The 13293-nt window shown below is 49.4% G+C and overlaps 1 protein-coding gene across 4 annotated transcripts; it reads left to right on the forward strand.

The window, feature by feature from the left end:
* The first annotated feature begins 1486 nt into the window (after positions 1–1486).
* On the forward strand, positions 1487–6057 carry LOC123933225 (C-C chemokine receptor type 5). 4 transcript variants are annotated; one of them, XM_045992291.1, is made up of 2 exons: positions 1487–1525; positions 3039–6057. In XM_045992291.1, the coding sequence occupies exon 2, from the start codon at positions 3050–3052 to the stop codon at positions 4106–4108; it is 1059 nt and encodes a 352-aa protein (XP_045848247.1). In that variant the 5' UTR covers positions 1487–1525; positions 3039–3049; the 3' UTR covers positions 4109–6057. The 4 variants fall into 4 exon arrangements, 1 of the variants encoding a protein (XP_045848247.1); XR_006816526.1 differs by lacking the exon at positions 1487–1525 and having other exon boundaries at positions 2294–4644; positions 5473–6057; XR_006816527.1 differs by lacking the exon at positions 1487–1525 and having other exon boundaries at positions 2294–4644; positions 5566–6057.
* Positions 6058–13293: the final 7236 nt, after the last annotated feature.

A 13293-nucleotide genomic window follows, 5' to 3' on the forward strand; every position in this document is an offset into this window, starting at 1 on the left:
TGGCTGTCCCAGCCATCACCTCCTTCTAGTCTTTTCTCCAAACACCAGTCCTTAGCTTCATGACCCTGCTTCACCCCTCGCTTCACCCCTAGGCCGCTGAGACTCTGCTCTAGACAAGGACCCCGGGAGCCAATTTCATTAAAATTTTATCAAATAAACTCTCCCTAGGAAAGGATCACGGAATGAGTGGGTAGGAGTTTGATGTTTCCCGAGTGGATATTATGTGTTAAATTCTGGGTGCAGCTGCCTCGTGTACCACTGCCCACAAACCCATTATTCAGCCCATTGCACAGATCGGAAAGCGGAGGGTGGGGCGGGGCTTCAAGCTCCCGCTGTCTGGCTGCGGAGGTCACGTGCTTAGCCCTGTGTGAGGCTGCCTCCACAGGTTGGGGTCTCCGCCCTTTCTTAGACCACAAGCCTGAGCTTCTGATTCTATAGTGGAGGAAGTGGAAGACCCCAGAGGGCGCTCTTGAGGCTCAGGGTGCTGTCCCCTGTGTGTTCGGCTCCCGAAGTCAACAGTTGAGGTTTTCAGATAAGTAACCAACCACCGAGAAAGCTCTCTGTGACTGCATGTGGGATTGTCATATACACCTGAACCTGACCCTGTGCCACCAATTGTTGCTCATTTTATGTGGACAACTTCTCAGAGCCGCAGATAGACTGTGTCCTTGGAGGCACGATCTCTGCTGTCTATGTATGCGGCATAGTGTGGGCAGGCATAAGCCCCTGCTGGTTTGAGGGCTGCAACATAGTAACTAGGTGGAGGAGATTCATAATGACGAGACCCAGGACATACCCAAATCCAAGGAAGATGGGCAACGGGTTTAGCTCATAAGTGAACCCACAAGTAAAGCCCGTTAGACGATCAGTTGTTTTCATTTGCAGAGAAAATTAGTACAGGGTGGCGGGTGAGGTATGGGTGTGAGCTGGGATAAGCACAGGGGATGGGGGAAACGGGTAATGGGGACCATGGGGTTCATGGGAAGCATTCCCCTCTCAATTTCAAGTTGGCTTCAGTGGCTTTGATTGAGGACAAATAAGAAGAGAATCAGAATCTCTCCCATTTTAGCCTTGCCATTGATAAGCCCTGTGGTCTTCTACAAATAAATCATGGGCCTCCGAAGCAGCAATTTCTCTCGGGGAAATGAGGGATTTTGACTCTATAAACGCAAATGTTCTTCTAGTTCTAATATCCTTCAATCCTGTTTTCTAACAGTTTCTGTGTAGTTGGATGAACAGAAAACAAAAGACGTAAGTGTAATCCGCGAAACCCATGAATAAGCGCTCGGGCCAGACATCTAGACTGCAACCTATTTCGAGTTCAGCTGAAAAAAAGAAGAACTGGTCTCTGATTTTTTTTTCTTTTTTTTTTCCCCCAGGCAATATACTTATTCACTAAACTCCGCCTCCCCCCTTTCACTAGAAACTGTGCATTTCCTACTTTTCTGCAGCCTATATGTTTGATTTGCACAGCTCAGCTGGTCAGAGGAGCTGAGACATCCGTCCCCCTACGAGAACCCTCCTGGTAAGTCACCTCTCAGCCACTTTGCCTGTTAGTTAGCTCTGCTTCTGTGATGAGTAAAGGGCTTACAGGAAACCCATTAGACAAACACCAGGTGCTCCTAGAGCTATCTTGAAACATAATCTTTGAGAGAAGAAAAGAGTTAGAATTTAGAATGAGTTTCAGATTGTGATAATATTGAAGATACAAAACACGATTATGAATGAAAGATTGTAAGGGATCAATACTAGAAAGAAAGGAAGGAAGGAAGAAAGAAAGAGAAAAAAAAAAAAGAAGGAAAGACTCTTCACCTTTCAAAAGAAAGCTTTTCAAGGGAGGTGATTCTTGGCCAGAATCCTGGCAGTGATTATAGATTATAATCGGGTAAGAGGAACTGAAAACCCCCTCCCCCTCCCCGGGATGGGATGCCCTCTGAATGTGTTTCCAAGCAGAAGTTGTATCTAAGTCTAACTCTTCTGTTTGCTTTTCGCCCCCCAAAAAGGGAAGGTAAACATTGTCCAATTAATGTCATATTACAAATATCAAATTGTTTCCCTTTAATAATCAGTTCCACAGCACATTTAGTGTAATTCTGTTTCAGAATTTAAGGGGAAAGTTTCTGTGTGCTCCTCCCACTGCCTAATCTGAGATCCAGGAGGCTTAAGACCCACATGGATTAAAGAAATTTCTCAATGAAGCAATGGAACTAAAATTGACCTGGCAAGGCAATGTGAGAGCAAAAGTGAGAATGGGAGTCTAGATTTTACAGCTGGCTGCTAGCTCCCATGACCTTCTCAGGGGACTCGGGCTTCAGCCCATCTCGTTCTGACTGTATTGTGACACCAACCTGGCAATGCCAAGTTCTAGTTCTTTCACCAAGAAGCGAGAGACCATGGTAGCTGGTGGATAAGAGCACAGGCTGCCTGCCTTCCAAATCAGTTGCTTCCTAGCTGTGTGTCTTTGGGCAAGTTACTCAGCCTCTCTGTGCTTTGAGGTTCTCATCAGCAACATGGGGCAATAACATGACCCAACTCCCGCAGTGACCTTGAGGACTAAACGAATGAATGGGTGTGAAGCTCAGAACAGCGCCTGGCCCACAGAGTGCCCTGGGGAGCCGTTAATGGTTACTAGCACTCCGTGATGCTCTATGTAAGCTCAACCCCTGGGGAACAGCAGCTACAGCTTAGTAGATCGTCAGACAGTGTGAGACGGCACCCAAGTCAGTTTCTTGAAATTGTGATCAAAGCTGCCTTCTCTCCACATGGCCACGGGGCACCAGATCTTATTTGGTTAGATGACGGTTTTGTGAATTTCCCCGGGAGTCATGCTCTCTGTCTAGCGAGCAGAGACACCAGCGGTGAGCCTTCCCTTTCCTGCAAAAGTCCTTTGTTTTGGCCACATAAGGGAACTCAGTTAAATATGGAAATCGAGGCACCAATGTTGAAAGTCTGTGGAGGTCTAAGACAGTTTGCGCTCGTGGTGGACCGCTCAGAACATTCTAGGGCTGAATAAAGGAGCACTTTTTCTTAATTCCCAGGGTCGAGCAAAATGAATGACCCCACATCGACTCCATACTATGACATTGATTATGGTATGTCAGAGCCCTGTCAGAAGACCGACGTGAGACAGATCGCAGCCAGGCTCCTTCCTCCGCTCTACTCGCTGGTCTTCATCTTTGGCTTCCTGGGCAACATGCTGGTCGTCCTCATCCTCATCAACTGCAAAAGGCTGAAGAGCATGACTGACATCTACCTGCTCAATCTGGCCATCTCCGACCTGCTCTTCCTTCTCACCATCCCATTCTGGGCCCACTACGCCGCGGACCAGTGGGTCTTTGGAAATAGGCTGTGTCAGATTTTGACCGGGCTCTACTACATAGGCTTCTACACAGGCATCTTCTTCATCATCCTCCTGACCATTGACAGGTACCTGGCGATCGTCCACGCCGTGTTTGCTATAAAGGCCAGGACGATCACCTTTGGGGTGGTAACGAGCGGGGTCACCTGGGTGGTGGCCATGTTCGCCTCTCTCCCCGGGATCATCTTCACCAGATCCCAGAAAGAGGGGTCTCGCCTGACCTGCAGCCCCCATTTCCCACCCACTCGGTACCATTTCTGGAAGAACTTCCTGACGTTAAAGATGACCATCTTGGGTCTGGTCCTGCCCCTGCTCGTCATGATCGTCTGCTACTCGGCCATCCTCAAGACCCTGCTTCGGTGCCGAAACGAGAAGAAGAGGCACAAGGCGGTGAGGCTCATTTTCGTGATCATGATCGTTTACTTTCTTTTCTGGGCTCCTTACAACATCGTGCTTCTCTTGAGCACCTTCCAGGAGTCCTTCAGCCTGAATAATTGCAGCAGCTCCAACAGGCTGGACCAAGCCATGCAGGTGACGGAGACCCTTGGGATGACGCACTGTTGCATCAACCCCATCATCTACGCCTTCGTGGGGGAGAAGTTCAGAAACTACCTCTTGAAGTTCTTCCGAAAGCACATCGCCAGACACTTCTGCAAACACTGCTCTGTCTTCCTGGGAGATGTGTCCGACAGGGCAAGCTCGGTTTACACTCGATCCACCGGGGAGCAGGAGATCTCTGTCGGCTTATGACCTGGACTTGTCTTTGTACACAGCCTGTGGGTGGGAGTGGTTCTTTTGAAAAGGAAGGTGCTGTTAGAGAGTCTACGATTCATCCATCCATCTGGCATCTCTTTTAAGTACATTCGATCATTGGAAGCCATCACTTCCGGAAAGCCAAATCAATATATGCTGATGACCTTCCCGTCTCCACTCCACACACATCAACTCATTGGGACACTCTCCCTTCACTGCAGAAGTTTATTATTTAAAAAAAAAAAAATCCTCGGAGAATTGCTGATTCTTGAGTGTGGTTAACCTGAACAGGAATACCAAAATTAATCAAGAAACGTATTGGATAGTTTCTCACCTGCCGGAGGCAAGAGGGGCAGATTGCAAAGATGCTTAAAGCAGGTCCTTGTCATGATCGGTTAAGAAAGGACGTCTTCCAAGTGCTATCTGCCCTCCAAGGTGTGGTTGGTAAGATCCACAGATGTTCAGGACCAGGTGAGAACGGGGAGACCATCTTCAGTGAGAAGGGGATCCTCCACTGGGAGAGGGGAGGGAAGGTGAGTTCCAAACTGCAGACCCCAGACCTGGGGAGTGGCTTGGCAGCAGTGGGAAGCTCGGCATGGGCTGGGGAAGGCAAGGTGAGCCCAGACCGTGGGGAGGGTGCACAGCACCAGTTGTCAAAGCCAGAGCACAGAGGGCCCTGGCCACTGTTGCGCTGAGCTCATTGCATGGCCAAAGGATGTTCTGGAAAAGTGAGCATTTAAGGCAGGGAGGTCAATGACACGCAGGCGAGGTGAAGGGACACCAGTGTAGGTCCAGGCACCGGGGATGGGAAGTGGAGAGTATTTTCACAGCATGTAGGGTGAGAGTCAGGAGAACTTGCTATGGATTCGGGTTGGAGGTAAGAGGCAGAGGGGAGACAGACAAAACCTCTGGGCATCCAGCATGCAGACTGGAGAGATGCCCTAAGGAAGACTTCAAGCATGGGAAGGGGATGAGGTTTGGGTCAAAAGCAGGAGGGGCTTGTGGAAGAGAAAGAGTCTGGTTGTGTGACCTTGAACACAGCCCTCTGTAAACAAAACCTGGGCTGTCTCTCTGTGGCTGCTCCTGCCCTGAGAGCTGTCCTTCCCAACCCGGTTCCAACGACGGGGCATCTCCAGGAGGCTTGGAAACACTAGACTTAGGAACGCGTGAGTCTGAGGTCCAAGAACATAGGAACATTCAGTTGAGGACTGATTACATAGTTAATGAACCTATCAAGAAGAGCTTTCTAAGCACTGAGCTAAGAGATCCTGGGGCAGGGAGGGGAGCCCGAATGAGCACATCTCTCCCCCCCGGGGCATACCACAGCTTCAACATTGTCTCCTGGAATCACCTCTCTGTAGGCAGAGAGCAGAAGGGACAGATTCATTTGGAAACAGCCCGCCTCCAGCTTGATCAGCCGCAGAAAGCACCATTTCCGGACCTTTGTGTTTCAGGCTGAGTGTGGCGACTTTAGAAGCTCCTTCCAGCCGCCTTCTCCATCGTCCCCGGACACTAAGGGATCTTTTCATGTCAGAGAGACAGTCATGACTGTTCTGAGCTGCAACTTTTATTATTTTGTACCTGCCTGAGATGGTTTTGGATCTGGGGAATGGCTGAGACCATTTGGGAGGGATGTGGCGATGGAACGTAAAGGAGTGAGAGTCACTCAAGGGTAGAGGTATCAGAATAGTAAGAGGTGCTACGGATTTTTCTCAAGCTCTGAAAGACAAAACTTGAGAGCATGCGTGGCAACCGGGAAGCACCCAGAGATGCTCTAAAGGTTGTTTCAAGGGCATCAGTTTCCTACGACCCTAGCCTCTGGGTCAACTCAAAGACATTCTGTATCTTTGTGTATGTGTATGTATATATCCTATATATCTGAGAACCTTGTGAATATGGAAAGTTACAAGTTGCTTGGAAGAAAATCCTTACCCAATAAAAGCCGCCCTCTAAAATGAGGGATCGTACTCTTGTTATCTCAGTCAATTGAAGCCTAGCTTACAAAACTGTGAAAGCACTTTGAAAGTAGTGGGTTTGGGAAAATTCCATAGGTACACACACACACACACAGAGAGAATTACACTTCTTTTTAAATATCTGTAGACGTTGCCCCCTTCCCTGGGTCAGATTGCCAGAATAATGTGTTTGAAGCTACAGCCTCTCGGGGTCGTGTTTCTGAGCAATGGACACTGGAAACCTTTTACACTTCTAATTTAATTCTACTACCAGAGCCAAAGACCTGATGCATTTTTAAAACACGGAAAATCGATGTGTGTTTAAGCCCATGCCAGCTGTCTGTGTTTGACGGTGAAGAAGGCATAAGGTCACAGGCTGGTCATTTCTGTCATCCTAAGCTGCAGACACAAGAGGACTGAGGACGGCTCCTCCTGAGCTTGCTTTTCTTTCACTTCAAATCCCTCCCAAACACCATATTGTTTGTAATCGCAGTGATGATAGTGGTTGTGTCACTGATGTTTGGATTTCTGGGCATGTGTCTCTTATCCACAGAGAGGACAGGTGCTCCGGGAAGAGGTGATGGGTCCGGGTCACATCCACGGTTTGGGACCGGCTGGTTTTCAGGTTCTCACCTTCCAGGGCAGGTCACCATCCTCCCTGGAGGTCCATGGAATGAGCAGAAGCCAAGGACAGCCAGAGCTGGCTCGTACGATGGCTTTTCCCTAACAACCTGAAGGACAACCTTCCACCTGTGAGTCAAAAGAAGGCATGATCCAAGGAAGGGCGGAAGGGCGGAAGGGGGCTGAGTCCAAGCAGAGGAAGGGTCTAGGGCACCCGCCCATCGTCCCTGTACTCCTCCCTTTGTGGGGCGCTCCACGGCACAGCCCTCCTCTGCCCCAGCCCTGAGACAGACAAACGAAGTTTGGATTTATTGGGACCTTTGGGTTCTGACTTCACTCACCACGTCCTGGGCGAAGGTACCCTACCCCCAGCCCAGAGGCCTCTGTCATGGAAGGAGTTACATATGCGTTATGGATAAAGTCAAAGTAAAGTGAACATCCCCAGCAGGGAGGCAAAAATGTGCAAATCATAAGTTAGGATTCTGCTCACACTTGTATTCCAAGGTTCTAGTTTAAACACCTGCAACATTAGGGACACCTGGGTGGCTCAGTCGGTGAAGTGTCTGCCTTCGGCTCAGGTCATGATCCCAGGGTCCTGGGATCAAGCCCTGCGTTGGGCTCCTTGCTCAGTGGGGAGTCTGCTTCTCCCTCTGCCTGCTGCTCCCCCTGCTTGTGCTCTCTCATTCTGGCAAATAAATAAATAAAATCTTCTTAAAAAATTAAAACAAACACCTGCAATGCAACTACAGCGCATTGGCCTCGCCACTGTTATGATGAAATCAAGCTATTTTTCTGCATATGGTGCCGTATTTCTTATTAGCCTTCAGTCTTCTAGAAGCGTTCTTTTACACTATTTGACTCCCTGTTGTTCCTACTTTAGTTTGATTATAAGTTCTGTGCCACTGTGGTTCCGTCATGGGTCAGGAGCTTGGTTTTGTTTCTTTTTCTTATGGTGGTACCCAGTTTTTTTTTATTTATTTATTTATTTATTTATTTATTTAACAGAGACAGCACAAATAGGCAGAGAGGCAGGTAGAGAGAGAGGAAGGGATAGCAGGCTCCCGCTGAGCAGAGAGCCCGACGTGGGGCTTGATCCCAGGACCCTGAGATCATGCCCTGAGCTGAAGGCAGAGGTTTAACCCACTGAGCCACCCAGGTGCCCCGGTACCCAGTTTTTTAAACACTTTATTCTTTTCAAACTGGAATCCCAGGGACAGACAGACCTTCAGAGCCAGTAAGAACCTTGGGCTACACTGCCCCCTTGTGGCCACTTCGGTAACCAACAAGCGCGTTCGGCAGCCGCGCCTGGGCCACAGAGCCTGGAGACTGGGGAAGCTTTACCCTTGGCTGTTTCATGTTGGCCTCTGCGACACCAATCCTGCTGTGGACAAGCGGTATTTCCACAGCAGCTCCGCGTAGGTAATGCTCGGCTCTTTCTGTTTCTGAAGAACGCCCGCACTGGAAATGAAGGTCCCAGTGGCCCAGAGCCAGTCTCCGCAGATCACTGAACCAGCAGCCTTGCAACAAGGCCACAAAATGTTTTGTGACAAAGCATTTTTCACAGCCCATAAAACGCCCCAAGCCCCTCCCCTGTGTCTCTCTTGTACAACCAGTCATGGTCTCGGGTACCGAGTGTTTGAAGCAATGATATATGATCGCCAGTTGGGCGGCTTTCTTCTTTATTCACACTTCCCTTTCTCCATTCCTGTCTTCACCTTGTTTGGGTCCCTCTTCTGGCATCACGTCATGTGAAAACAGAAAGGTTGATGAGGACTCGTCAGCCCGACCCTTCACTCTCTGGAAGAAGAACGGACCCCACCTCCCAGCCCATCCCCCAGCCCATCCCCCATGTGCCAGACATTGACATCAGAGGTCTGGGTGGGCTGGAGCATCAGGCTGGGTTTCAGTTCTCCTGTGGTTTTCCCGTTCCACCTGCTCAGCCAGCAATGTGCCGTGGAGAAGAGCAGGTGGGAGCGGTTCTGACTCTTGGTCCCACCCCCGGGATTCAGATTTGCTAGGCCTGCAGAAGCTCCCGCAATTCTAAGTAGAGCCAACTTTGAAAACTGCTGCTTAAAGCCCATCAAACCAAGCGTGCTGGAGGGAGGCTGCTGTCCGCGGAGGATCCTGCGGGCCTGGAAGTGAGTGGCACGCGGGCCAGGGAGGGTCTGGATTCGACTTCTCAATTTTCACACACAGAACATTAACTTTGTCTTCCTGAAAGCTGGTCTTCTAAGCCTGTGAATCTAGACCTAATTGGCAATATAAAATCTCTGTAGTAGAGGCTCCAAGCGTCTTGCTTTCGTTTCTGGTTTGGGATTATGTTTCAACCCGTCCGTTCCAAGTGAAAAGTAAATAAAGATGGGTCATCTGGCACCCGTGTGGAGCTTGGTGGCTTCAAATTCAAGACAGGATGAGTAGAAATAAGTAGAAAAGGTCGGTTTGGGATGTTTTACAAATGAATATCAGTTTTGCTTACGTTGGCAAAAGAATTCTCCCTTTCCCCTGTTTCCTAATCCCTCCAGGGAGCCCTCCCTTTAACTGTATCCAGTAAAGCCTCATCCCAGAAGACCTGGAAAACCCTTAAAGTCTGTACCAGCTCTGGGTGGTGCAATAATAATTCTGCAGAGAAAGCAACAAGGTAGTTTTAAAACAGCAATAGCTCGTATTTACTCTAAAATGCCTGTACTTGAGCTCCTGGGTGGCTCAGTCGGTTAAGTGTCTGCCTTCAACTCAGGTCATGATCCCAGGGTCCTGGGACTGAGCTCCACATTAGGCTCCTTGCCTACCAGGAGCCTGCTTCTCTCTCTCCCTCTGCCTCTCCCCTGCTTGTGCTTGCTCTCTCTCTCTCAAATAAATAAATAAATCTTTTAAAAAGTAAATTAAATGCCTGTGTTTTGGTTTAGATCCACTAGCTAATATTCTTCAAAAATCCCTTTCAAGAAAATTACTTTTTTTTTTTTCCTAACAGATCATCAAATTAGGACTCTGTTGATTGGCTATCTCACTCCTTCCTACAGGATAGAAGGTGGACCTGCTTGAGGTCCAGCCTTGAGGCTGAGGGAGCTTGGGGAAGTGACTCAGAGTCAGTCTTAGGACCTCAGAGTCCCTTCCTGTGACTTGGGATACTATCTGCCTGATAGCTAGGTCAGGACGGAGTAGCTAAACCAGCCCTATCCCGGGGAACTTTCTGTACCGGTGGAGATGCACTGTCCAAGACAGACCAGTGCAGAATGTGGCTCATATGACTATGGAGTTGGGCTTTTAAATTTTATTTCATTTTAATTAGTTTTAAAATATCTGATACGCATCTCAATGGACAGTTCAAAGCTGGCATACAATAAATAGTTAAGAAATGTCTGTGTAGCTTGGACTGTGGCATCAAGGACTCCTAGGCAAGTTTGTCAGTGCTTCTAGACTCCGTTTCCTCATCCGCAATACCGGGGCCCAGACTAACCTGTGCTAGCTATGTTTGTGCGGAGGATGAAATGAGAGATGGCGTGTGGGCTGAACGCAGGGGCTGGCACATAAGAGTTCTCCTAGCTGGCAGCTACTTTCCTGATAATAGCTATTGCCTCTTTCTATTAGAACTGCGCTCCCCCAAAGAATGCTCCCCAGGGTGTTGGAATGGAAGCTGCTGGGGACCTGGGAGGCCTCTTGGGTGTGAAATCAAACACCACGGATAGAAAGTGCCTCCCAACATTAGGGCGTTGTGTTCAATCCGTCCGACCCTGTGTAGTGTCTTGGGAAAGGCTTTCGGGAGCGGAGTGTGGGATGCGGGGATTAATCTGACAATGTAATTCTGGCTGATGCAGACCCGGCAGCTCTAAGCAGGCCAACTCCCAGCCCCCTCCCTCTGTCTGGGATTCTGACAGAGGCTGACACACCCAGAGAAGCACGGCGGGAACACAGTTCACTTGTGCGTTGACCGTGTGCAGCTCAGGTTTAGCATGCATGCATGCATTCATTCATTCATTCATTCATTCATTCATTCAGCAAACGTTTATGGAGGGTCTGTGCACCGCCGACAGGGGGCGCGGAAATAAAGGAGCTCGCAAGGGGCTCTGTGACCTTGAATGAGGGTTGCTAGGAAGCTTGATGGGTGGAGCCTAGGAGGACCAAATACGCAGGCGCGAACAGGTGCCTAAAGTGGCCCAGCAAAGATGTGTGGGACAGACGGTGCTTTATCTGACCATTTTGTAAAGAAAGCGTAGTTACAACCTCTTCTTGGTTCCACGCGCCTTAAACAGCTTACGCAGAACAGAACATACTTGTTCCTTGTTCTAGCACCAGCACCGCTGCCCGGAGGCGGGGTCCTCCAGAGCTGGGGAGAAGGCTGTGATGTACAAGACACCAGTCTCCTTGAATTCTTGGGTCTGGTCCACAGTTTCCCCGTCTCCGCTTTTGCTTTCAGATTGTTTGTACCGAAGGGAGCTGGTGAAAATCTCCTCCCCGCCCCTGCTTCCCGCTACTCGGTCATCCATCCAGGAGGCGATAGAGTTAACACTGTCTTATCACCTGGGAGAGATTTCCTGCGTATGTAAGCAAGATCACGTCTCTACCCTTATTCCCTGAGTTTACAGCAACGCCAGTGTCGTATATCACACCTTGGGTTTTTTACGCTCTCGGGCAAGTTTCTTAAACTCTCTGTGCCTCACTCTCCCCATCTGTGGATTGGGGGTAATAAGGCCAACCTCACTGATTGCTCCAAGGAGTAAATGAACTAACATAGGAATTTGCACGTGGCAACTGTCCCATGACAACCACTCGGTGAATTTTAGCTGTCCTCCACCATGAGGATTTTATTTTTTATGCAAGTGAATTTATTAACTTTTTTCTTTGGTTTCTGGGTTTTATAACATGCGTGGAAAAGCCTTCCCCCCATGCCGAGATTGCAAAAATCTCCCATTTTTATTTCTAACATTGTTATGGCTTCTTCTTCTTCTTCTTCTTCTTCTTCTTCTTCTTCTTCTTCTTCTTCTTCTTCTTCTTCTTCTTTTTATCATTTGTGTTCCTCTTTCTGGAACTCATCTTGGAGTGCGGAGTGAAGTGGGAATCCCAAGGGTTTTCCCCAGATGGCACACCACCATCCCAAGACCATTTATGAAATAATTTTCCTACTAACTTAAAATGCCATTTTTATTCTATTTTAGCCCCCTCCCCTAATGTCTGGTCCTATTTCTATATTTCCAGTTAAAGGACTATATCCCCGGGTGTCATTTAAAGTGTTTCATTCCTTGGGGCAGCCCCTCCATGTATGGGGTGAGTCCTTCGTTGATCCACATGGGGCGCACTGCCCCTGCTTCCGCGATGGGAGCATTGATCCGTGGGTCAGGGACTGTCAGTCAGAGCCGCTCAAGTCCCCCACCGGACCCCAAGTGCTGTTGCAGTGGTCACAAGTTAGAAAGGCTACCTACCTCCCACACAGTGCAAACATGTGCTGCTCAAGGTGAGTCCATCAGGTTCTTGCTCCCAAAAGCAATGACCGTTAATGCACCCCACGGTGCCCAACAGTGCCCTGGAGGGAGGCCTTAGGACTACCTGGGGAGAGCTATGTCCCAAGGCAGAGCTGCCTGGGGGTCCCATCTTTCCCAAGGAAAGACATCCAACCATTCCATCTATCCTATGATCAACCCCAGGAATGTTCCAGCTCTCCCCATAACCGCTAGAGGAGCTGAGCCCTCACTAGTACAGATCTAAAAACCCCCACATCTCCCACACTCAGCAAGAAAGAGTTCTCTCCTTCCTCCTTTTCAGTTGCTTCTTTCTTTTTCCAGATGAGTTGATGGGTTTCCACGCATAGATTGTTTGCCAGCTGTTGGAGGTCGAATGTGTGTTGGCCGCCCCCAAAATTTGAATGTTGAAATCTTAACACCCCATGTGATGGCGTTGGGGGGTGGGGGGTTTGGGAGGCGATGAGATCATGAGGGGCCCCTTCCCTTGTAAGGAGAGACACGAGAGCTCGCTCCTTCTCTCAGTCCTTCCCCTGTGAAGACAAAAATGAGAACATGGTCATCTGCAAACCAGGAAGTGGGCTCCCGCCAGACACAAGTGTCGGCCACTTGATCTTGGACTTCCAGCCTCCAGCCGTCTGAGAAGCGCACGTCGGTTCTTGAAACCATCCGCCCCGCCCCACCCAGGTCTGCGGTAATTCCATACAGCCGTCCCAGCCAAGACACCAGCAGTTTCTTCTACTAGGTGTTTGTCTATCCCCTTGGAAATTGCTTTCTCGAGGGATCTGATGATCATTACAAAAGAATACTGCTTTGGGAAGATGAACCCTTTTACCCACCTCGTGGTACTCCTCCTCGATCAAAAACTCCACTCCCTCCTTCACGCAGCACAGAGTTAACGAACAAATGACGGTGGAAAGGGTCACTCGTTCGGGACTTGCATGTTAAGGGACTTAGTGATTCACCTAATGTTGATTGAGAAGCTGGTGTGCTGGGGCTAGCGCCCAGCGTGGCCCGAGTCCTGTCTTCAAGGGGTGGCAGGAGCCAGGGAGCCAGAGGGTCCCCGTGAAAGTGAGGGGCACCCCCTGCACCAAGGCCGCCCCCCCCCCCCCACCCAGAGCCTTCTCCGGAGCCTGGGAAGCAGGAGAAGATGACT

The sequence above is a fragment of the Meles meles genome, chromosome 20, assembly GCF_922984935.1.
Source record: "Meles meles chromosome 20, mMelMel3.1 paternal haplotype, whole genome shotgun sequence".
In the NCBI taxonomy this organism is placed as follows: Eukaryota; Metazoa; Chordata; class Mammalia; order Carnivora; family Mustelidae; genus Meles; species Meles meles.

Bases quoted from the DNA above. Each gene is read 5' to 3' on its own strand.
- LOC123933225 (XM_045992291.1), top strand. From the start codon at position 3,050: ATGAATGACCCCACATCGACTCCATACTATGACATTGATTATGGTATG.